We start from the raw sequence: 27,100 nt of genomic DNA on the forward strand, positions 1-27,100 counted from the left end.
CAACTTGGCCAAAGGAACTATAGGCCTATGTAGTATCGTTCACGCAAGAACGTCCAAAAAATAAAAATAGACAAAATGGCAGCCATTTTTAGACATGTTCCTCTTCGCATAAAGGGGTATAATTTTTTTACATGATAAGGTGACCATTTAGAACCCAAAACCGTTGAGAGTTGCTTGTACCCATTTTTTTCGGGTTCACTGGAAATTTATTTTATTTTGACTGTGCTATATAGCTATATATACCAGGTTGATTTTTGTTCAGACAAATGATGTTTTACAAAACCTTCCTAAGGTAGATATTTGAATTTTTTTTGGGCCCTAGAAGAGTGAACTTTTCTTACTGATTGATGGATCATCAAGTTTTTGATTCATTATTTTTGCGATCGATCATCGAGGGCTTAAAATTTGGGCTGTTTCCTATTCACCAAATGTTATATTGTATATCTAACGATATTACACTATCATAGGCATTTACTGCATATTTGAAGTAATTATCTGGAGGAAGCCAAAGTTTGGGAGCAGATAGCTTTAATGAGGTTGTTAATTTTCTGTTTTTTACACTCTACGTGTTTATTGGGAAACGTAGAAATTTATTGCATAGGGTTAAAATAGCATTTAAAGTGTCACTTTTGGTATATTTACTATTGAGAAACCGTTTTGATTAAATATCTTCTGATGAATGACAGGGTGATTTTGACTGTTCCCAATGCACTAGGTGCTTCAGAAAGCGCTACTTTGGTAGAAAACCATTTTACTTTGTTTTAGTGTGCTTATAAAGTTTATGTCCCGGATGATTGATTTTTTCTAACTTATTATTGATAAAGCAATGTAATATTTTTCTTTATGGTAAAGATACTCGTCTGGTATTAAGGCTTAGTGCGCGCAGTGTGTTTAAGGGTACGGTTATTCAGGTATTGTACAGGAGGGTCGAGATGCCATTCAATTTGGTGATGTTTAAGTGCGCATGTGAAGTTATTTGTTCCTGTTTAATAGACAGGGCGATTGATAAAAGATTCCAATGCCTTTTTCCTTGTAGGTTACACTATGGCTGTTAACGGTTAGTGCGCTAATAATAAAATACACATTTCATTTTAAGAATTTGGTTTTTAACCTTATCCATCGTTTAATATCTATAGTTTCAGACTTGATTTTACGAAATATAAGCAGCAGTGCCTAAACAAATGAAGGATATCCTAAGACTGGCAGTAGAGACTTATAAAACCAGGTCATTTCAAATTAAGTTCTTGTTTAATGATGTCCGCCGCTTTCTCGGCGATCATCTGGACAGGGGCATTCGGGTTTCCAGATATCAGCTTTGGCATCACAGACGCGTCCACTATTCGGAGACGACTCACCCCTTTCACCCTGTTAAAAGGAATTTAATTGTTAAATTAACAAGCAGTAATTTAAATGGTCTATTTTTGAAACAGTCGTGGAAGAAAATAGCTGTAAGCAAATGAAAGTAAATATCTTAATAAAGATTTTACATTACACGTCTGAGTGAAATGTTTGCTAAAGATTAATTTTCTATCTATTTTCTTTTCAAATTGAAGATACCAAATTAATTTGTTAAATTTACACATTAATTGTAAAATTATTTTAATTGTTTAGGTTATTGTAAATACCACTGTTGATAATAGCCTAACCAATTTAGAAGATCGTTAGAGGCCGGCTTGATCGTTGTAAATACTATTTTTGGTTTTATTGTGCAAATTTAACAATGTAACTTTTTGTCGGCGATTTTTTATATACCAACGAATTGTTTTGAAATAAAAAACATTCATTTATAAAAGAGTATAAATAGTTTTCCATTTTCAAATTTTATCCAAAATTATTTTCCCCAAGAATAGAGAAGCTAAGCAACGCTAGTATATCTAAGGCGCTTTTATTCCAAAACAAAGATATTTACTACTTAGCATGGAATATCATAGTGTTACTGCATGCTAAATATTCTGACCTCAGTAAAGGATCAACCACGGTATTTCGATCTTCAGGGGATCCCATTGGACAAGTACAACAGGCGTGATATCCGGGAACCGTTAGCGTCCTGGCGACACAAGCAAAGTACTCGTAGCTGTACATTTCGTAGTCGTTACATCCCAGTAGAGGATTAGCGATGGGTTCCGCTTTGATTCGTCGAAATGGCATAGTATCAATCATTTTCTTCACAAATTTCATTCCTTTAAGACAGTTAACTAAATTGACAATGTGTTTCAAAGACTTAAGGTTCCGGACGTTAAATAAAATATGAACTATTCTAATCTGACGACTTAAAGGCGCGAAATTTCGAAACCCAAATAGGGACCACTAAAGTAAAGCGATAGTTTATCCAGTTCAAACAATAATCAGTTTTGAAAACCCTAAAGGCGATTACGAAAACTTTTTATTTTAAGTAAAACTCAAATTATTAAGGGATTTCAAACCTACCTAATTTCCCATTTGCCCCACAAATTTATCTTAAGCCAGCCATAATAGGTTTAAAACAAGCCGTAGCGCGTGTCAGAGAGTGCTTTTAGAAGTTACAATACACTTCCTTCAAGGCCCGACTAATTTAAGTTTTAATTCCAATAATCCAAGTTACTTTAACCTAGGAGTAACAAACACAACACCCCACACAAGGAGAACGCAACCCGTCAAAAGTCGTGGATTTTCTTGAGTACGTTTTTCATTGGCTTTAGCGCCTGCTGCCGTTGGAAGGGGAAAATTCAGAAATTGTCACCCCCCCACCCGTAAAACGTTCATCGTAAAGGCTTGTGACGCTCGTCCAATGAAATTCGTACACAACCCTTCGTTAGCGTGTTTAAATGCTATCTGCGCTCTCCTTGTGTTTGTTGCTCCTAGCTTTAACCATCTGGTATGGAAGAAGACATGATTGCTGGGTGACCGGTTGTGTGTTTGTCAAGCTTACCCTCAACCATAACGTTCAATTCATCGACATCAGTTAGCATCGGGTAATCAATGAGAGGATGTTCCTTTGGATCTTTTGATTGGATCTGCACTTTGCCTTTGGTCCTGGGGTGCAAACTAACCACGTTCGCCGAAAACACATTTTTCAGAGCCAGAGGACCGTATCGAGTAAAATACTGAAATAATCCCAAAATAACTAAATTATTAGTGGAACACTCTTCACATACTCAGGACGGAAAGGTTATCTGGTTCCGGTCAAATGACATTACACCAAAAACCAATTTTTCTATACAGTATAAAGCTCAAACAATTCTCTAGCACGAATTGTTTGTTTGATTTTTAGTTGATTAGTTAAACGATGAGATAGAAAATATTGCACAGAGACTAGATTTGCGTGGTTGATTAAGATTTGTGTGGTTGGTTTAAAATAATACGATTCAACTAATTAACTATTAAATTTCCAATTGTCAAATCTATTTTGAATACTGAATGAGCAAACCCAATGCGAATAAAGATGTCAAAAACCATGATACCTTTCCCCCTTAAGGGTTACCAAAAGAGCTATTTCAAAACTATTGAAAATAGGTTTACCTCTGGTTTAAAGCCTTTAAATAGACTTAACACTAGAGTAAAGTATATTGCGATGTCGTTGTAATCACCTTCCCTGCTTTCGTATTTGCTTTTGATAATTCCAACAGAGCTCACCAAGTTAGACGAAAGAACGCCCGTCAGTCTACCTGCTAAAACAGAAATATCACAACAGGAACATAATGGTTCATTGGCAACGTTTGTCTAATTCTTTAAGGCTTTTCGGACACTTAAACAAGAACGGGTAATGGACCCGAAACTACGCAATGAAAATAAAGATAACGTGGGTTTAGTACTTAGCTAGACTATTTAGTAAATAATTAAAATATTATTGAGCACACTTTTACTAATTTAAAAAAGCAACTTACCATTGATCATTGACGATGTAAGAGACGTATATAGATTACCGAGGTTTGGTCCCGTTGTTACATTCGTGGAATAAAATAATCCACTGCTAAATGTGTGATCTTGCAAGTTTTCACCCACAGGAATGTCCGCAAACACTGGAATCTAATATAATTGAAATATATTCATAGAGTTAGTATATACAATCAATAAGATAAAACTACAGGCATATTGCGCAAGTGGATATTATAAACACTTTAGCGTCAGTTTATTTCCTCAAAAAATCTTGTCACCCTTTTCTCAAACAATTGGTGTCTTGAAAACGCTAATACTCGGATCATTAAGAATATATAGTTACTTTCTTGATAATTTTCATATTAAAAATAACTATGAATTACCTAATATTAATTTTACTTTTTATAAAAAATGTTTGATAGCGGTAAAGATCGCTTGGACTGATATTCCATGTAAAGATTGTAATCATACTTATATAGGATAAACAAATCGCAATTTTAAATAACGACTAGCCGAACAAAAAAGGAATTAAATTGGACTTGAATGGTAGCTTACCACCATCAACTTAATAAACAACATAGATTTTGAACAATGAAAAATTAAAACCCAACCGAATACGTATGTGCGTAGAAATACGACATAAAGTATAGAAATATGTAAAAAGAGAAAATCTTATGAATTTTGATAAAGCTTTCTATTTGAATACCAAATGGAAAAAGGTTTTTAAAAGTAAATTAACCCTTACCCTAATGTTGTTAAAAAAATGTAGTCGCTCTGAAATTCAATTTAGTTTGGATGATGGCACTAACTCCGCCGAATCTAGTCGACGATTTAACTGTTTCAATAAATGTTATGATTGCGCAATAATTTCTGTAGTTTAACCTTATTGAATGCTACAGCGCAAGGATAGAGCTACTAATAAAATTTTGAAGAGTAAGTACGTATATCATTCGCGTATTACAGAGTTCAGTGATATTCTTATAAAAATTCAATATAGCTTAAAATTGCATCTAAACTACAGAAGAAAAATCAATATTGCAAAAAAATCAATACGCAATACCTGATGAATGGTTTGAATATCCAAAAGCTGCGCAAAATTAGTTTTCCAAGGGCTATAATAAGTGAATTTAAGCTGTTTTTTTTCTATATTCCCTAGCAAGGACGTAAAGTTTGAAATCAAAATTAATTTTCCTGACCCTTAAAGTTAATCTTTCAATTTGCAAATATTAATTTATTTTTAAATTAAGCTATAAATAAAAGTTAATGCTCCATAATTTTTCTAAAACATAAGTCCAGCAAAAGAAAGTTCTTGTTTCCGACCTGATACTTTTTGAGAAGCTCTATTGGTCCGACGCCAGAGAGTTGTAGTAGCTGTGGACTGTTGATTGCTCCTGCTGAAAGTATGACTTCTTTCTTAGCCGGAATGAAATAAATCTTTCCATTTTGCAAAACAAATACTCCTTTCGCTGTGTTCGCCTTATTAATGTGAATCTGGGTAATGATAATTTATTAAATGAAAAAAATTATTCTTATGTTACAGTTATTATGCTTTAGAATCTAATTTAGAAATTAAATAACAAATAATTTCATATTTTAGATTTAAGATTAATTTAGCAGACTTCCTGCAAATATATAAAGTGTTCCAAATGGGGTATTTCATAGTTTGTTTAATATTAATTTATTTCGAAGTTACTCACTTTTAGGACCAAAGTAGAAGCAAGAACGACAAGATTTTCTCTACTATAAGCCGGTCTTAAAAATGCTTTTTCAGTTCCACATCGAAATCCATTCCGTATTGTAAGAGGTATTAGTGAAAAACCTGATAAAAAAGGCATAGCTTATTATCATTATTCTTATGTGAAAATCTTTGCTTGAAAGGAGTATTAAGATTATTTCCTATGTCTGCCATCCGGCTTAACAAACGCTTGTGGTAACTGACGCTAATTAATTTCTCACAATACAACTTTTCATTTCTTTCATTTCATCCTACGCATTTTTTACAGTTTTTTTTTAAATTTTAAGTTCCAAACAACTAAAGTAATGACGATACGCAGATATTCTTAAGGAGAGGTTATCAAGTATCGATACAAATGAAATGGAGGTCGAGATCACCATTCTCTATGTCGAGATTACCATGTTGAAAGCAGATACTTTATATTCGAGATCACAAGTTCGAAAATTGAGGTAATCATTTCGACGCCCCTGTTCTAAAGATTATTGCCAGTACCCTGCCTTGACTGTATTGAAGCAGGCACTACTGTACAACTGCACGATAAATGCGATTGTGCTTGTGTAAAAACAAGCCTCTGAAAAAGGTTAGTTTCTTATTTTTGAAATTTCATAAAATTATTAAACGGAACTGCTGTTTCTATTTAATTTATTTCTAATAAAGAAACATAATAAAATTAACGTCACTAGAAATCCGGGAATTAACCTCTTTGAAATTGTCCGTTGATGTCACCCGTTGGAACTCCTAAATATCGAGCAGCATCCAAAACGGCGTCATCAACAGGACTCTTGAAAGAACTATATTCAACAGTTTGCTCTCCATTGTATCCGTGATATTCTGCAACGAAAATTTATTAATCATTTTATGAGCGGCGAGTTAAAATTTGAGTCGGCAGACCTAAGCTCAACAATTAGGAAACAAAACTAACTTCGACATAGCAACAGAGGGAACTATTTTAATACAATACCAGTAGAAACATTATTTTTATTTGTAAATCTCTAATTTGACTGGTAGAAGTTTATTTTATTAGCGTACCTCCTCAAATCAAAGACATAACTTTTATCGCTACTTAAAAAAGAAAGGTTTCAACGAGAATAATCTATATAATTATCTAGAAAGTGATTAGAGTCCAGGAGAATCTGAAACGTCGCTCTCTCTCAATTTAAAACCGCTCGACATGAACCAGGTTGTACAACGCAGCGTAGACGTTCTCGTTAATACCAGTGTTAGCTTTAAAAAACTGATACGATCACTTGGATAAATAAATTTGTGAAAATTTATAAGGCTTAAGACGAAATAATCAAGGCACCATGAGAGAGTTAACTACTTTCAATGTCTATAATTGTAACGATCAGGCATTTTTTAAGAAGTCTACTCTTAAAAAATTGACAATTTTAGAAAAGATTACCTGAGTCAATGGGGGACGTTATTCGATTTCCTTCCGATTTCTTGAAGTATGGCAGAACGTGTTTGTACGACCAATTTGTGGCTCCCATTTCCTCCCAGATGTCGTAATCCACTTTATTCCCTCTTACGTAAAGCATGCCATTAATGGAACTAGTTCCACCTAGTGCCTTCCCTCTTGGGTAAAGCGGTTGCTAAAAGAATATAATTTTCAAATTCAAACTATCAATGAAGTATAATAAAAGCCACGGTAACACAACGGATTAAATCGGTTCAATACTCAGTTTAAAACTTAACTATTGAAAACAGTTTCGTTGCTAGTTTGTTCGAAGAAGTTCACACGGGCAGACGGGCCTTATACAAAGCCACTAGTTAGCGTGCTTGTATTTTTTTAAATTAGGATACACGACTACGAAGTAGTCAAGCACGGACTGCAGTCCAATGGGCCTTTAGCATTGTTGTAGTATTGTCCCATCACTTCATGTACCCTGGTTTATCCCAACAATAGTTACAAAATCCTTTATCCTTTATAACTACCCGTCAAATAGTCTTCGTGTTGCTTCCGAAATCAGCTTAGGCGAATGAAGTTTTCAATAGGTTATACGCTCGTCTCATTTTGATCAGACGAAAACTCAATTAGGTATTTACCTACTTAGTTAGTGTTTTTTAGTTTTCGTGTGACTGTGGCTTAAGTTAACTTAGTATGAAGTTTTTTTTTGAAATGGTAGCCTGCTAGTTGGCTCCCGAGACTATTTCTTCAACTTATAGAAAACCATTTTTTTTGTTTGCAGCACTTTGGTTTTCTGGTTTCTAGCCCATTTTCATTTTTGGCCTTAAAGACTTGAGCAGAAACGCAACTAGCGATATTTATAAATTCGCCCAAGCTTGGAAAAACTGGATGAAATTGCGCTAAGTTTCGAATCATTTCTAATATTTCTATAAGCTTTGAATACATTTTCGCCACCAGAAAATAATTGAAGGGAAAGCGAAGGTGATGTTTCGGAAGGAACGAATAATGTTTAATTAAAACAAAATCCTCGGATGTTCGTACGTTTTGGAAGACACAGGCCACCTTTGCCCCCCTTTTAAGATAAAATTAGTTAGCGGTAGATAGGGAACCGACATTTACACGAAAAAATACTATAGCCTTTTTCCCTTTTTTTTGTTACGAGCGATTTGTACGAGCGCTAAAACTAGATTTTTAATTTAAATATTGTTTAATTTTTTTAGACGTGTAAAGTTAAATTCAATCGCACACTGGCAAAATATCTTTTTCAAATTGACGGCGGTTTTTATCAGAATAAGTTTTTCTCGTCATCGCAATAAGAAGCTGACGCTGACTTTGGCTTACGTTTTTGGGTATTACAACTTTTGCGTTCGCTACTACCGGAAACAGCGTACGATGCGCCCTCTTTCGTTTATTTGATTGCCGTTAATGGAACTGCGTTTCCGATTACACGAAAGTTCTTTAATTAATAATAATTAATATTTTTACCTATTATCTGGATATTAGAAAAAACGTTTTCTAAAATTAAAAATAATGACAAATAAAACTAATTGCATTAATTTTCTTCAAAATAATTTTATATTTAACAACCGAACCAATTTGGCGTCAGTCGCTGCTGGTCGACTAGAGGTAACAAACATGTGCTTCCAAGCATGGTGAAATATGTGTTATTGAAAAAAGCATTAATTTCTCGCGTTTATCCAATTGGACAGAAAGAGATAGAATATATTGACGTTAATCCTAAAGGGAAGAGCAGCTTCAAAATATTCAACGAAGTTGAAGTCGGTAAGAAACTGATGTTTGTCGGAACTGCAGTTCGCCAGCACCAGCGCGATTTTTCGTTACTCTAATGTGCGATACATTGTCGTCGGAACCAACAGCGATGGAGGTACCAACAACAGTTGCCGAGACGAAAAGCCGTTCAGCGGCGACGGGTTGCAGGGCTCCTACTCTTGTCACAATTTTGGATTATTCAGTAGAATATAGTCTAATATATCGACAAAAACTGTTTGTGTATTAGTCTCACGTACAGTGTAGCCCATGCTGCCGTGTCGCGCAATCTCTTCAACGGTTAGGGCTAGAAGAATCAATGATATATCGTTCGAGTGTACATACATCGCCATTGATAGCCTTTAAAAAGAAATTTTAAATTGAAGCCCTAGAAGTTGAGCATTTGCCCAATTTACTATTTTCGGTGGTTTCGCTTTATGTGGCAGATATTTTATTTAAAATTAAGTCCGATAACGTTAAAAAAGTATTATTGGATAGGTTAGGATACAACGTACCTACAACTTCGGTTATATCGATATATATTAAATTTAATTATAGTTTTCCGGGTAATTTACGGGACCCCAATTTTCGTGTTTTTATATTTTCGCCTAAATCTACATACAGTTCCTTAATTTAGGCCCGATTATCATGAAAGTTATTTTTTTAATAGCTGTGGTTTACATATAACCTAGAGTTTTTTGGGCAGCGTATACGGACCCCCGCAATTTCCAAAATTGTTAATCCGCGTGTTTATAGATGTCTACGCTGCGCTTTCGACGTATGACACAGATCGACCTAGTGTTCGGCGTATGACCATAAGTAATAAGTGTGACACTCAACGTAACAAATAAGTATGAAGCTTATCGAACTAGTCTTTGTCGTATAACCAGAACAAATAAGTGTGACACTCAACGGCTGACTAGTAGTAACAAATAAGTGTGATCAGAAGTAAAACATAAGAGTGACAATGATCGAATGAATCTTGTATGCTTTCAAACTATGACTAGAAGTAACAAATAAGGGTAAATACAATTATTTGTGACCGTGAATATATATTGGTTGGGTTACCGGCGTTGCAGATTGCTGTGAATAGCTCAAACAAACTTAACACATTAGAAGGATTGTGTGTATTCTGACCGTCGCACGTCTTGTTATTATTTTATTTACCCTGTTAATCGAACCAAAGCACGACGCAGTTTGGGGTTTCATTTTGTAGTTCCAATTGAGTAACGGATCGGCGTACGTCAGGGCGATTTTCAAAGGAATTTCTGTGTATTTGGGCGGCTCAGCTCCCGCTTCGATCAAGCAAACAGTCACAGTAGGAATCTCAGTTAGTCGATTGGCAAGTAATGATCCAGCTGTTCCCGCTCCAACTATTAAAATAATATATCTGTAAGTGCTTGATAAACACTGTGGCTCAATATATGATAAAGGTTAAGGCTAGAAACAAGTTGGGCGATATTTTGACGAAGATTTTTGATTTTCATAGTTTAAGGTTTCTGTTGATGGGTCAGTAAGTGAACTGAAAATTAATTTAATAAATAGGGCTAGCTTTGGGGTTGCGTCTCTTCGGGGTTAGGGCCCTCCCACAAAGTGCAAATAAATTCATACATAGGCTTTGACTAAGCCATTTCGTCACGACAACAAGGAAATCAAACTTAGTCATTTTGTAACATTTTAAGACCATATTAAAATATTTTATTTCGTACTATCTTAGAGCATAATTGTATTGTTAATGAGGAAACGCCAGGATTTAAAAAAATAGCATGAGTATATAGATGACTTATATTTTATTTCTATGGGCGAAAACCGCATTAAAAATATGTAGCTGTTTGTTTTTAAACTTTAAGGTTTACATTTCTTCACCTCACAGTGCACTTTGTAACTTTTACCAACATTAATAAGCTTGTCGTCTGGAACCAGGGCGACCGGCTCGTCAATATTAGAATTTGCAATCGTAAAGAAGCCGCCAACGGTTGAGAAATAAGAAATGTAAAACAAAATGGTATGGTAAACACAATTTTTATTAAAACTAAAACTTGGGCCACAAATGCCTTTATGGCATGCAAGATCAAAATACGAAGCCTAACATTATGTAGCGAAAATATATTTGACATGAACGTTTCCATTACCACGAGGAGAGACTAAGAGGTTGGCTAATCCTAATTAAAAGTATATAAACACTACATTGGTCAAACTAAGACAATAGCCCGGGCTCCCACGTCGCTTTCATACTGGGTTGAGCGAGATAAATAAAGTTGTCGAGGGGATTTGAAGTAAAATAAATGTCTAGGGATATGCTTGTACTAAAAGATAACAATAGGGTTGAGGTTTGCGAAGTATAACCAAAACATTTAATGAAGATTTAAAAATAATATTGCGCAATGGGGCGAACTAAAACACATAAAAAGGGAGTACTACGTCCAATGATGCCAAAGGCGTCATATTAAGGCGCCAATTATCATGAGGCCAAATATAAATAATACAAAATATATTTCATAAATGAAGATAAAAAAATTTTACGATACGGGCCAGAGGCGGTGGATGCTGCAGGCTTCTCGACGGAAGATGTCGGGTTAGCGAAAACGCGCACTCACATATTCATTCTACATTGTGACTCTTTATCGCGAACTCAAGTTTACGAGTTTTTATAAAGAGCGGTCTACGCGACCCGTACTGGGACTATGTAACAATTATTAGCTTGGCGGCTTTCCGGTTGTCTTCCAGAGTTCTATATCTCAGAATCGTCTAAGTCCCGAGTTTTTAAACCAGATCGCCACGTGGCCTTCCAGTTCGTCTGTAATTTGAGCCAATCGTGATCTCTGTAAAAATCCCGGGAAAGAGTATCTATCAATCACTGACCGTGGGATCAGCCACGATGTCCGGCGTCATCAAAGTTTTGACCCGCGCATCGCTTTCCCGTATAAATGTCAAAAGTGGCGCCAGGGCGGCGGCCACCATAAATTATAAAAATTCACCATGATAACGCAAAAGTATTGACAGGGTGATCCCAATTAGGTCAATCGCCCTGGTAAATGAGTAGCGGAATTCCCACGAATTCTCGCAAATAAAATAAAACATACAAAAAGAAAGTATTGGCAACTAGATAGGCAAACCTCAACGTTTAGGGTAAAATTGATGGAAATGGTCCTTTAAAAAAATAACAATGGCTGAGAGAGAGTCGTGAAGCCCAATAAAGATGGCAAGAAGAAAGCGAAAGAGCAACAGTGGCCAGAGGTCCCAGAACGACTTTCTATAGAGAGGGGATCGTCAGCTAGACGGCCAGCGTTTAGGCAGGGAAGGGTTTCGGAGATATGAAAGAAAACAAAAAAAGGTGATATTTACAGCACAGGAATAGGACTATTTCGGTCGAAGAAGTAATTATACTTTTAAATCGATATCGCCCCCCCCCCTTAGATCTTATCACCGTGGTAAATTGTGAAATGGAAATACACTTAACCCATAAATCCAATTTAACATCGTGTCACCTACTTCATTAGCGCCATAAAGGCATATATTTCTGAAGTACTGCGATTTTAGTTTTTTACCATTATTTCTTATAATACTTGAGCTATACATGTTTGCTTTTGTGAAGAGTTCCGAGGGTTTTCATTTAAAAAATGGCACTGAATTTAAAGTTATTGAGATAGACACTGAAACGGAAATAACGATTTTGGAACATATAAACGTCATTGATAAATTAAATTTTATCCAAATGAGGGCCTTGATCAACTCTAACAAAAAATAAACTGATATAAAGGAAAAGGCCAAGCTTTTCCAATATTTAAAATTAATGATGAATAGCAAAGAATTTCGTTAATCTACTGTTTTTATTATCACACTACATGCCTAAGCGCAATATAGCACTTAGTGCTGAGTGCGGGGTGTAAAACTATTACCCTTCGTAAAACCATTAGCTTCCAATAAATAAAATGAACACTCACCAATGACGAAATCACAATTCATATCTATACAATTAATAAAATTAGTTACACAAAGCAGAATTAAAACCAGCGAATTATCTAAAACGCGTACGTGATATTCCATCTTGGACGAAGTTCATTCAATGGAAAAATTATAAAATAAACTAGCTCTTAAAACGTAAAAGTTCAAAGACGTTTCTTTTTATAACAGTTTTGAGTACATGTTTACAGTGTACTATCTAGATAAAATATCATTTTTGGACTTTTTAACAATAATATTTGGATACACAAATTTTTTCTATTTTGTTTTTTATTATCAGGTGATAATATGGACCGCCAAATTTTATTTTATTTAAAAATTATGGTATTTCATGTATACACCTAAAAACTAATTATTATCTCCAAGCCATTGCGCTGCAGATTAAGTCCCGCGCGTATTTGATTCGTTTACCCCTAAGGGAGGAATATCCGCTTCAGCTACGGACAGCAATGACCTCACCTTTCAAGCTCTTAACGACGGACCAAACAGGATGATGAATTTAACACTCACCTGCGATCTTTGTCTAGGACTTTTACCCAACATTGTACTTCTAAACATTTCCGTAGACAAGCTCTTCGAGAGCCCAATATAACAATTATAGTTAAAATCTTCTGAGAGATCATAAAACCATGATGACGTTCAAGCGGTTAAGAATAGTTTAGTGACAAAACATGAACGCCGCCATTGCCCCTTCGTTCCACTAATTGTAAGTAATTGTTAATGTACATGTGGGTAGCGATTTTGGAAAAGGATCTTCCGGAACAGGATTCGCCACGCATTTTCCATATCAAATTTAGATAAATATTTTACGAAAAAACTAACCAAAAATATCTTTCGTTATGTTGCTCGAATGTTGTTGGAAAACACGACTGAGCCACCTATCTTTATATTATATATTCCTTTTTTGGACCTTTGAATCCCTAGCACCCACAATAACAGTAGCGATTTAACAATTGGACTTGGATGGCCAGAGAAAGAGCTTAATATAGCAAAAGTGTCCCTTTACAAGCTTAAATAGCAATGTGGCGCTAGTACTTTAAAATTTTACGATGAGACGGCTGTTTTTTCCAAAGGTTGAACCCTACTAAGTTGAAGATGAAAAAAACCAAGGGAGCACTGAAAGACCTCGAGCGCTAAGCTAATAATGGTTTGACTACCTTGGTTAAATGCTTCCTCGTGACCAGTGATGCTTTTTATCCTTTTTATATCCGAAGTGGGTTATTTCTAATATCCAGCCGCTTCCGTTGTTTTGTGTTACAACAGTTTTCTTTGTAGAAACTGGTATCCAATTGAAAAAGTAAAAATGTCATTTGGCGCGGTATTTGACACGAGATTTATTAATATTAATTTATTTTATGATCAACATAAATCTGCAAAGTAGCTACTATATGCAATATTCTAATAAATCACGTGATGAAAGGCCTAGTTTTAGAAAATTTCCTTCCTTAATATCGAAAAAAGGTTCAAACATTTTTTTGCCTTCCCCTTCGTTACTCCCGCATTGATATCGACGGTCAACTTTTGATTCAGACTTCGCGGTTCTCAAGGGCATTGTAAATGCTGACAATTTTGACATCGCTTGCTAAGCGAATTCAATCCTTCGATCCCTTTTTCGAGTAAAGGGGGTGAACCTATGCTCTAGCTATAAAGCATTATAAAAGACGAGAACGGCTAGATGGCGATAATAACGTTGAGCCAACAACATCTACTTCAATAACAACGACACCAAAACCTCTATAGTGCTCCGCACGGCTCTGGCTCCGATTAATTCGGCTTTCGCTCAAGTTGGCTCCTGTTCTGGCTCTTAGACCTTTACAGCGCGCAGCGGCGGCGTAGTCTTCACATGCCCGACGGCAAAAGCCAATCTTCTGGCGGACAGCTTCCAACGAAGCTTTCCCGATCTTCGATTGGAAGAAGTGCCGCTCTTGCCCTTCAGGGCCCCTTCGATGCCCGACATCGTCTTCACTATCGGGGGTGTTGGTAAACTACTGCAACACGTTAAAGCCAACAAAGCTCCTGGCCCAGATGGAAACCAGGCTTCTCTGCTCAAGAATTGTGCGGATGCCCTAGCTGCGCCTCTCACATATATCTTCCAGTTGTCATATGATATCGGCGAAATCCCCGCAGATTGGAGCACTGCCAACGTCAATCCAGTTCCAAAGAGGGGCAACCCAACCAATACAGTGGAATATAAGTCCATCGCCCTGCTCTCCCAAGTTCTTAAACTGGACGAGCACATTGAATCCTCGAGCATCACAACCCACCTTGCTACTCAAAACCTACTACAGCCCTATCAGCACGGCTTCAGGAATGGGTTCAGTACTCCTCTGTTGCGTTGAGGACTGGTCGGATGGTCTATACAAGGCCAGCCGGGTTGACATAATCTTCCTGGACTTCAAGAAGGCTTTACTCACGAGCTGCTAAAATCCAAACTTCACTCTTACGGGATCAGAGGTCGCACTCTGGCCTGGCTCTCCGCCTACCTTGATCGCCAACGCTTTCGTGTACTCATCCCCGGTGCTACTTCAGACTGGTGGCCTGCTCTCTCAGGGGTCCCCCAGGTTTCGGTGCTTGGCAATTTAATATTCGTAATATACATCAACGACATTGGTGACGGCATCATCTCTACCTTATATATTTTGACCGACGACGTGGCCCTGTCCAGAACCATCTTCTCTACACGGAACTCTATCATCTTGTAGGAGGATCTCGACCGGATCAGCGCGTGGAGTGACCTGTGGAAGCTTATAATGAATGCTTCCAAATGTTCTGTGTTAGCCAGCCTCCCCCGACGCCGTCCTACAACCTGGCGGGCTCGGAACTGAGGGCAGTCGCCTCCTAGAAGTATCTTGGAATTACTATCCCTAAAACCTCGTTCTATAACTAAGATACATGTATCTTTGAATTTCAAAAATATACCGCAAAGTTGTAGAATATTGTCAGAATAACTTACGGACTTCAATAGCGCACGCGTATTTCTATTCCACTAAAGCTAATGCAATTTTGGTGCAGATTCACTTCATGGAGCCTAGTTAATAAGGTTTCACAAATGTTAGAGATAGCAGTTCAAACCATTGTGTTTAGGCTGGAGATTAAAATGATATATACGCAATTTTTGGCCTGCGGCACAACCCATTTTAGCAGTAAGAAATGAGTTAGTTCAAATAGTGCCAGACAAAGAGCTTGTAGCTGCTTCAAGAACAATTTAAAATGTAATGATCTCTTTGGGTGCGGAAATATATGATGCAATACAAATAAAGAATTTCAATATGTCGATGAAATTAAAATACTATTTTGTGTGTTATTAAATTTTTAATTATATTAATGAACTAGCAATTTAATTAAGTTTATTTCTAACTATATTTATCTTTTTTCGTAGGACAGCTACCCTATTTAGTACTTAAATCAGAGTCATTATATTTTTGGGTCTACTATGTGTTTTGTATGTATATAATATAGGTGGCAGCACCTCCCCGATAAACATTATTTTACCTGTACTTGTAAAACTGCACAGTCTGGCAGACGCGAGTGAGCAACCAGACAATAAAGTTATGTCCTTTGTTTACCCAAAGTATTTCATAATTATTAAAATAAGCTTAATGAAACACTATGCTCAGTAGCAGGTTCAGGAAGGTAAACTCTCTAGTAAATTTGGCGGAAAGACAAGCACGAATCTCAGGTAAATCAGCGGCGGGAATTTAGAATTTGACCTGTTTACTTTGACATTCTTTAACTTTCGTAAACCCTCGTGTTCAACTTATCTCTATCCATCTCCTTTGAACTCTGACTTTGTCTCCGCTCGCTAAGCCTCGGCTACTCGCTCTCCTGTGCGTACGTGTAACGGCTTTCTCAAGGTCGTCTCTTTCCCGCCGGCTACTACTGCTCCGTCGGCTGCTATTCAGTTTCCTCCCTCAGTTTCTTTGGACGGGGATGTATATGGAAATTGGAAATTCTTCCAAGCCCAATGGACTAACTATGAAAAGGCAACAGGTATCGACAAGTTAGCGGAAGATTTACGAATTGCCACATTTCTATCGGCAATTGGAGTAACTTGTTTTCAAGTCTATCAAGAGTTGAATTTAACTCAAGCACAGTTAGCAGATCTTGACTCTATAATTGATGCCCTCGAGAATCATTTTAAACCTCGTCGGAATGTTATTTATGAACGGTTTCTCTTTAATTCTGCTAATCAGTCAACAACGGAGACTGTAGATCAATATGTCCATAAACTGCGACAACTCGCAAACACTTGCGATTATGGAATTATCATTGATGATCTTATTCGTGATCGTATAGTTCTTGGAATTGCTGACTCCAAATCTAGAGCGAAAATGTTACGAGAACCAACTCTGACTCTGCTGAAGGCCATTGATATTTGTCGAACCAATGAGCTAACAGATCAACAACTCAAACGTTTAGGAGATGTGGAAGAGTCGCAACCTAGTTGTTAACTTTGTGAATAAGTCACATAAAAGCAAGAAAAATGCAAAGTCGTCGGAAAGAAAATTCCGTAATACAACTCCGATCCTAAATAAAAATTGTTACTACTGTGACAAAATACACGAGAAAGACAGAAACGCTTGTCCAGCGTATGGTCACACATGCAATAAATGTAAAGAAAAACATCATTTCTCCCGATGCTGTGACAACGTGACCAAAGCTGCTAACTCATCTTCGCAGAAAAGATCTAAGTCAAATTATAAGAAGCAAGTCAACGCGTTAAGCAACACTACAGACAAGTCGGATAATTTTTCGGACGAAACTGACAACACCTCGGTTTCAGAAGAATCTATATGCAATCTCGATTATGTCACCACAACAGTAACCAAACATGGAAAAAAATACTTCGCGCATCTTATCGTGGAAGATGATCAAACCAACGATACCCGTGATGTTAGAGTTCAACTGGTTTGTGGGTCAACTTGTAACGTTATGAGTAATTCTTTAGTAAAATCACTACCTTACAACAGCGTAACCTTAATAAAAAGCGAATCAAAGCTAAACTGTTATAACGATACGCCTATGGAAGTCAAAGGTGCGGCGAATATACGTTACAAATATAAAGACAAGTGCTATGACATTGAATTTCAAGTGGTAGACACTCTCAAAACGCCTCTACTCTCCGGTGCTACGTGTGAAGCTCTAGGACTCATCAAGTTTGACGTTCAGCCTGTTGAACGCATCCACGAAGTCTCTACGAAAACTCTTTGGCATACGCCTGCAAATATTCCAAGTCCTCTGACAGAAAAATATATTTTCTCTGAATACGCAGACGTTTTCGAAGGTCTGGGATGTATACCAGGATTTTGCTATCTCGAAATAGACAAATCCGTTCCTCCGGTGCACCATACGCCTAAGAATCTTCCAATAGCCCTCCGGTTGGACGACCTTGTGAACCGAGGTGTTATACAAAAGGTTACGGAACCTACCGATTGGATTTCAAGCCTATTGGTGGTTAAAAAATCAAACAAAATGCGTATCTGCCTAGATCCTAAAGATCTAAATGTGGCTCTCAAACACCCCAAATATCAACTAACCACAATCGATAAACTTTTACCAAATTTGGCTCAAGCTAAGGTTCTTACAGTTCTCGACGCTAAAGATGGTTTCTGGCAAGTCCGTTTAGACGAGGAAAGCCATAAATGTACGACATTTTGGACACCATTTGGACGCTACATGTGGCTCCGTATGCCATTTGGTATTTCTGTAGCCCCAGAAGAGTTCCAGAGAAGACTACATTAAGTCATCGACGGTCTCCACGGCGTTGAAGCCATGGCGGATGATAATCTAATTGTCGGATGTGGTCTTACCTTAGACGAAACTATCCTCGATCACGACAAGAATTTAATCGCTTTCTTAAACCGAGCGAGAGAACGTAATCTAAAATTAACAAACATAAGATGAAACTATGACTAACAAAGGTACCATACATTGGACATTTTTTAACCTCAGAAGGTGTTCGCCCTGATCCTGAAAAGGTGCGCGCCATTTACGAAATGCCGTTACCTCATAATGTCTAGTCACTCCAATGTTTCATAGGATTTGTTACCTACCTCTCAAAATTTCTTCCGAAACTCTCAGAATACAGTGAACCTCTTCGAAGTCTAATTAAACACGATGTCCCATGGATTTGGACACAATTGCATACCGAGGCCGTAGAATCGATTAAGCACCTAGCATCTACTACGCCAGTACTTCGCTACTTTGATGTCCACGAACCCATAACTCTACAATGTGATTCTAGTGAAGTTGGACTTGGTGCGCCATTACTCCAAAACGGTCAACCTGTTGTGTTCGCCTCCAGATCTTTGACCCCTACGGAAGGCAAGTACGCGAAAATCGAGAAAGAATGTCTCTTGATTGTATTTGCTTGCCAAAGATTTTACCAATATGTGGCCAAGATAGCATTAAGGTTGAAACTGACCGTAAACCTTTAGAGTATTTGGAAAAAGCCTCTTCTATCTGCGCCGAAGCGTTTGCAATACATGCTCTTGAATAGGGTGTATCGAAAAAATCGAAAATTTGAATTTGAATGACGCACTATGCAGAAAAGTTGTGGGACCATGGCAGTAACTCGTACTAAAAAGCTGGGCTCGATCGGATAAAATTTGCAGAACGAGCCTCAAAGTCTCGAAAATTTACTAAAATTGAGATTTTGTATAAGAAAGTTCGGATGGACTTTCCGCGTGTAGATTTTGGTACATGTGCAATCTATAGTCACTTAAAACTATATTAAGGCTAGCGAGAGACATAATGAGAGGTTTCGGGTATTTTGAGAGGTGCTCCGCCTCCTCAAACAGTCGTTAAAATTTCGCGTTCCTCAACACAAACACAGATGCGCTTTAAGTTGACAAACACTGCTGCGGCCAGTGATCGTTTCGGCACGTTGATTCGAGAAACTGCTGCTATATCATCAGCAGTATTGCTGGATTATGAAATAATCACTCCTGAAAATCAATCACGCGTTATTGACAAATTTAAAGTGGCAAGAGAGTAGTCAAAGACACGGTGTGAATTGAAAGCAAAAGCCGAAGAAAGCATAAAAAGCCTGGAGGGTTTTTATCTCGATGGCCGAAAAGACAAGACATTATTTCAAGTAAAGGAGGGGTCTAAATATTACAGAAGGACACTTACCGAAGAGCATGTATCTCTTGTCGAAGAACCCCGATGCCAGTATATAGGCCATGTATCACGTTCATCTGGCTCCGCGGCTGACATCGTTGGCTCCATCTTGGACTACCTGAAACAGAAAAACATAAAAACAGACAATCTGTAAGCTATTGGTTGCGATGGTTCAGCCATGGTCATAAAGGTGGGGTTATTTACTTACTGGAGCTGAAATTGAACCAACCACTACAATGGAACATCTGCATGCTTCATTTCATCGAATTACCTCTCAGACATCTCATGCAACAAATTGATGGCAGTACAAGTGGTCCAACATCATATTCAGGCCACATAGGAAAGCAGTTAGCAAATTGTAAGGACCTGCCAGTCAAAAAATTTAAAACAATTAATGTGAACTTATCTGTTCTGGACTCCAGAAAACTCTGTAAAGACTAACAATATCTTTACGACATATGCCAAGCAATCAACTCAGGTGATTGCCCAGTGGAACTCTCCAAGCGAGATCCTGGTCCAATCAGTCATGCCAGATGGGTCACAACTGCCAACAGATCCTAAGATTATATATATGCACCACTAAACCATCTGCTAACTTAAAAGGAATTGTCACTTTGAACTTAAATGTGTATGCTCCCATGTGGTTTGCGATTAAAACGAGACATTCTTGCAAAGATGGAAGCAGACATCTTTAGGAATGCATCAGCAAAACACGGTTCTTACCAAAAAAGTATCAAGCAATTATTGATATTGTCATTGGCAAATAGTTGTGGCCGCGCGATCGAGACTATTTACCCCAGACTTTCGGTGGCAAATAGCAATGGCCGCGCGGTTGCGATATTTACCCCCGATTTTCGGTGATAAATAGATACAGGCTATTTACCACCGAAAATCGGAGGTAAATAGACAGGGCGTAAATGGCCCAGGTTTTGTATTTTGGTGTTTATTGATAATATAAATACAGTGTGTCAGAATTTATAGCCCGGTGTACCTTGTAAAAGAGATCATACCACCGGAGGCTTATCATCATAGTGCCCTACGCCAGCGTCCCCAAGCCCGGACAGGTGACAAATCCAGCATGGGTTGCAGTACCCCACTACTGATGGTCGCACCTTCGAAGCAAGCCACTCAACCCAGCAGAAGTACGAAAGATGGTGTAGCAACTCCAGCCGACACCCTACCTACAGAGGCAGAGAGTCAAACCCTTTGGAAAGAGCTCCTAAAGGGGAACGGCAAGCACACAGCAGTCCAAGTAACCCGGCACAGCTAGCACCGGAGATCCCAGTGGGAGTCCAAAAGACTGGGAAACAGGACCGCCGTTCCCTCATTCGGAGGCCCGCAGCCCCACAGCAGGCTACCCAATCCGCCGACGCGGCCAGTTTGCACGGACCCTCTCCGTTAGCCTGGGCCGAAACCCAGTATCCAGCCCCTACCTGACCGAAGTCGGAGGTGGAGATATGACCATTTGATCAGAGCTAACATATCCCAGGGCGCCACCGCCCTTATGGGTTACAAGAGCCGGACCCCGACTCCCCGGTAAAGCCAACAGTTATTGCACTTTCTGACCCATTAAGGACCATAATATAAATACAGAAAAGAGTATGCATTTAAATGTTACATTTATGTATTTGTGTGCTTTAAAGGTACTCACATCTTTTTTTAGCAAATTACTCTATGTAAATAATGTTAACTTTTTCTTTTTAAGTAAATAAAGTCACCTTATTAATAATTAATTAATATCTATTACTATAAGTCCTAAAATTTCTCCTTTTATTTATTTATATATTTATTTATTTGTATGTCATGTTCCTAAAAACTCGAGAACGGTTAGCTCTAGAGCTTTGAAATTTTAACTTACTGTTCAGGACCTGATTTCCAACTAAACGCGCCTACTTCCAAATACCTGACATGGTTATTAAACTAATTCAATTTTATTATTTTACTCATAATTTAATTTTTTAACTGATTTGAATATCTTAATATATTTTTATTTTTAAACTGTTGTTTTTTATGTTATATAATTTCAAATGCCAAAATTGTTTAAAGAACAAATGTATAATTTAATCATTTCAAATGCCGGTATTGTTTAAAGTTCAAATGCATAATTTAATGTAGCAATTCTATTTTTAATACTTATTCTTAATTAAATAGGAAAAATGGATTTATTTTCATACTTTTTAAAGTAATTTCTTGGTAATATTATTCTAGAATTAGCAATGGCTAATAGAAGTGGTGGAAAAGTTTTCCTGAGCAATGAATATAGTAGCGACTTCTGTTACGTATCAGGCCTAAGTCGTTACAAGCGTAAGCATAACCTATATACACCAGATATTAAGAAACAAAGGTAACTTGATGATTTTTATTTCCAATTCTTTCTCAATAGCGTGATAAAATAATTATTTGTAGGTAATAACAACATTTATTTCCATAATCGTTATCTACTTGTAGTATAGTCTTATTTTCTACCCTCTCTCTTTAAGAGAGAGGGTAGAAAATAAGATGGGGAAAACGGTGAGCGCTCGCGACTGCCGTACTCTCCCTCTTGAGGGAGATTGCGATTCCAAAAACTGACTATTTTGGTTCCCTCTCCCTCTCGCGAATAACGCTCCCTCTAAAGAGCGATTTTCCCCCTCTTTCGACGCTCGTGGCGATCTCCCTCCCGTGAAAGAGGGACTTGCTGAATCTCGGGAGTTTCTGTTCCGCGTTCCCTCTGCCTCTCGCCGTTGAAGGCTCACGCCCGACAGCGGAGATTCCCCTCTTTCCACGATCTTAAAGAAGTCCCTCGCGTGAAAGAGGGACGCTCTGAAAATTCTCGATTGTTATTTCGGCACGCTTAGAAAGGCGGGAATTTCGAATTTCAATTTATTTTCTACCTTTAAGCGGGACGGAAAATCAAGCATTCGCGTATTATTATGACGCGTGTATATTAAATTTCGCTACATAAGATATTTGAGGTTAACCGATATGTTCCTATTTCGTTTTTCATAACTGTGACGGAGGAAAAATATTGAAGACAGTATTAAGAAGACGGTAACTTTGAGCTTGCTCAACACGTAAGACCTTTCCCTATACCCGAAACCAAATCCTGGCTACGCCACTGTGTGTTAGACCGGGGAAAAAATTAATTTGATACTTTATGCTTATGGTCTTGGCACTATGTCGATTTTTCTATTCAATGTAAGCTTAATGTAAGTGTTTTGCCTTAACGACATAATAATAATAATAATCAGCTAGGCTAATACCCAAGGCACCACCTTAGGCCTAAGTCATCAAGCGACTTTAAAGCCATTAATTCAGGTGAAGTCTTTTGACGCCACTATATTGCTAGGTTATCAAAGAACAGGAGAAATAAGTACGTTTCACACTATGGTTTCCATCCATGTCGACATAGGTAATCAACGTAAGCTTAATGTAAGTGTGTTGGTTCATCGGCGAAGTCTTTTGACACCAAAATAGATTTTTCCAGTATAGGAAATCAAAATTCTACCAAACAGGTGAAACAACGTTTCACACTATGGTTTCACATTAACGACTGGATTAAAAATACTCTTAAAGAAGACGGTAACTCTTAGCTTGCTCAACACGTCATACCTTTCAAAACATTTGCCATTATGTTACATCAAGAATGTATTTATTTATACTCAAGGATAATTAATATGTCGAGATTATTATTAGCGTTTCTCAAATTCCACCCGTTGTGCCCCCCCCCCCCCCGGTATGCTCCTCCGCTTTAATAAAATCAAATAATACTGCAAGCTCATTGGTTCTTAAAAATTACGTTTACGGATGCGATTAACGCTGCTGCGAGGACGCAAAAAAAATAAGACCGCCTACTTTTTCCTCCCCCCCCCCCTTAGCGTGACAGGGTTAGGGCCTCAACGTGTCCGTCGATAGTCTCGACATAATACATTCTTGGTCACATATTACGAGTCAAAATACCACATAACCTATATTTTTTAAATTATTATTATAAAACGGTGCTTTACTGTCATTATCGACGTACCATGGTAGCGCACATTGGAAGCGACCACGAATCGTAGTAAAACAACTCGTCAAATATTAAGTAGGCATAATGACAAACTATTCCCGGCGGTCAGTTATAAATACTACCATAAATTTTATATTATAGTATATACACTTGGAATATCTAAGGTCTCGTGGCTACCTAATTAATAGTAGAAGGTAGTGACGTCACGTGTATTTCCCTATCAACATAAGTAACATAACAACGATAAGCATGACAATGAACGAGAATTACAACGAAACTGATTTTCACAGTTATTGAAGGCATGGACTAATTAATTAATTAGTCCATGTTGAAGGAAAGGAAATTTAAAGGATGACTGGCAGAAGAAAATCTTGGCCTCTAAACATCGGTATCTCGCTTTACTTTAAATTGCTAAATGATTTTAGCGTATACATGGTGTATACGCTTTTAACACTTATATTTTGATTAATAGCACGATTTTTAATTTGGGGGCGCTTAAGCCGATAACCCAACTGGGGTTCCCAATATCCAAAAAGGATAATATTTTTATCGGCTTTGAAAAAGAACTGCGAATTAAAGGTATAAAAGAAAACATTTTCTTATTAATTTATTAATATAGGAACGTTTTATTTGTCTAATCGAAAGAATGAGATCAATAGTTCTTTTTATAATCTAACTTGGCCTTCTGGTTTAAATGTTGCTCTTACGTTACAGCCTCTTACCTTCACCTAGGAGCAACAAACACAAGGAGAACGCAGCTAGCCTTTAAACACGCTAACGAAGGGTTGTGTACGAATTTCATTGGAGGAGCGTCACGAGCCTTTACGATGAACGTTTTACGGGCGGGGGAAGACAATTTCCGAATTTTCCCCTTCCGACGGCAGCAGGCGCTAAAGCGTCTAGCCAATGAAAAACGTACACAAGAAAATCCACGACTTTTGACGGGTTGCGTTCTCCTTGTGTGGGGTGTTGTGTTTGTTGCTCCTAGCTTTAACAAGCCTACTAGCGCGCGCTACAGTCGCCAGATGAATATAGGTTTTTTCTAGCGTGCACGTGCAAATCGCTCGTTTGCAAAATATACTAATAAAGCTGTGTCTTGTGACATAAGAGCAACATTTTAACAAGCTGGGCAAGACCACTTTTTATTTTATAAAATCAACTATTATCTTTCACTATTCAAAATCTACTAACAGTTTTAACAAGTACTAAAATATTCGACAAAATTTTACTAAAGGAGCTTTCCTGGAATTTTAAGAGGCGCTATTAAGAAATTTTAGCGGGCACTTCAGAAATGTTTCACGTGGCTCAAGCGCTGCCTAAAACACCCTGGCGACGCTACTGCTGACTACACACTAATTAAGTTGTGTCTGCTCATACTTTCCATATCAATTTGCGTAACTCTTCAACCTATGTGTAAGCTTAATCAGAATATGTAAGTGGCTTGTTTTATTATTAATGTTTTCTCACGCCACCAATGATCTTGTTACCTTATTACCGACGCTTCATCAAGAATAATACTGGTGTACCTCTCCAACGTATATGTAAGCTTATTTCTACTATTTTAGTAAACCAACTCCTTTACTGCCCAATACATTATAAGTGAAACCTTTGTTTCAAAATGAGAGTGGCCCTAAAAAGGGCCGTTTTTTTACTTGATTAATTATCAAGCTTTAAGCGCTTCGTTGGCGAAGAACTTGGGCTGCGGTCCAGCTTTCGCATTTTTAGGGGCCGTCTCCTTTTCGACACCAATTTAACGGTTACGGCGGGAGGGCTGGGATCACCCAAGGTGTTGAGGTCCCAATACCGCGGTGGAGTTGTCGGAGTCACGAGAGAGAGACGCGCCCGGTGTTTGGACATTTCATTCATCCGCTCCCTTCTCTTCTCCTCTGGCAAATCTAAGTACCACTTTAAACGAAAAAACAGGTAAATAATATGTTAAACTGACACGATTAATAAAAATAATTCAAATGAAAACTAATTTTATACTTTTTCACAAAGTTGGCAGGCTTGTCCAGGGAAAGTTGCCTTTCCTGCCTTGGTAGACATCATCGCACCAGATGGGTGGGAGTTAGAGGGGAGCCGGTGTTCGAGTCCCTCTTCGATGGATTCTTCGTCATCGTCGGATGCTTTGACGACATCGTCGCTCTCCTCACTTGACTCCGACCTGGAATTGGGGGACGACAGTGCCGATATCTCCTTGGATGAAGGTAAATTTCGTGTCCGAGGTGGCGCTACACGCAAATTGATTATATTTCATAATCTTTTTCCAATCGTTTATAGCATGGGATACTATGTTCTTTATGTTCCCCCAACCGGAGAGAAACGAATCAGAGGCTCTCGTGACGGAGACTGATAAAAATCTAGAGGCCATAAACAAGACCTGGACGAGAAAGCGTTGCGTTTGCCATTCGCTTCAGTTGGTTGTCAATAACTCCATCAAGACAATCGTGCGAGCCGAGTGCATGGTGAAGCGCATCAGTGAGTGGGTGACTTTCTTGCATCGGTCACCTAAATGGAGCGAAGTCTTTAGGACCAAATCACCCGAGGGCCTGGACGTAAAGACCGTCGGCGCCACGAGATGGAATTCCATCTACTCAGCGATGGAACGTCTGGTTCAAGTAAGCGACATCTTTAACGCCAAAAAAGGGCGAGGGATGATTATAACAAATTTATTTTTGCTGATTTCTCCAGGACGGAATGTTACCAGCGCTGAGGGCAACTCTCCTGGAAGCAAATGCGTTTCCCGATAAACCGGAAGCTCTTCCGACGGATAACCATCTCTATCAGATGAGAGAGATGCTGCGGCTTCTAAAGCCAATAAAGATCGCCACTGAAACATTCCAGAAAAAAGAACCCGTGGCTCATTTAGTCATCGGGACCCTTTTGGAAGTTTACGACCAAATTCAGGAAGCGCAGAGAACACCTCTATTCCAAGATCTCAAAGAAGAGTTGCTCTGCCGGATGAAAACGCGATTTTGGCAAGAAATCGTGGACCCGGATTACGTCGTAGCCGCGCTCCTTGATCCTCGAGGAAAATCTCAATTATTTCCTGGTAAAATAATTGAAAAGTAACTTCATTTTCATTTATTGTAACTAAAAGAATGGTGTAATTTTATAGCAACGGAAGAGGAGGGCGAAAATTTCCGTTCTCTTGGAGAAACAGCCGCCATCAAACTTTTGGCAGAACGGGCAGGTCGCTTTTCTCGGGCAGAGATTAATCCAGAAAACCAGACTGCGGAAGATCCGCATCCTTCAAGGGGTC

General features: G+C 38.1%; 1 protein-coding gene across 1 annotated transcript; it reads right to left on the minus strand.

Annotated features, from left to right (window-relative positions):
* Positions 1-1,226: 1,226 nt before the first annotated feature.
* On the minus strand, positions 1,227-12,731 carry LOC149954536 (glucose dehydrogenase [FAD, quinone]-like). Its single transcript, XM_090169948.1, has 11 exons — positions 12,710-12,731; positions 9,933-10,138; positions 6,993-7,182; positions 6,290-6,421; positions 5,553-5,674; positions 5,176-5,346; positions 3,864-4,005; positions 3,499-3,647; positions 2,909-3,083; positions 1,958-2,180; positions 1,227-1,365 (listed from the first exon to the last, which is right to left on the minus strand). The coding sequence occupies exons 1-11, from the start codon at positions 12,729-12,731 to the stop codon at positions 1,227-1,229; spliced, it is 1,671 nt and encodes a 556-aa protein (XP_090026074.1).
* Between the last annotated feature and the right edge of the window lie 14,369 nt (positions 12,732-27,100).

Source organism: Leiobunum rupestre, chromosome 3 (assembly GCF_980474605.1).
Source record: "Leiobunum rupestre chromosome 3, qqLeiRupe1.1.hap1, whole genome shotgun sequence".
NCBI classification, from domain to species: domain Eukaryota; kingdom Metazoa; phylum Arthropoda; class Arachnida; order Opiliones; family Sclerosomatidae; genus Leiobunum; species Leiobunum rupestre.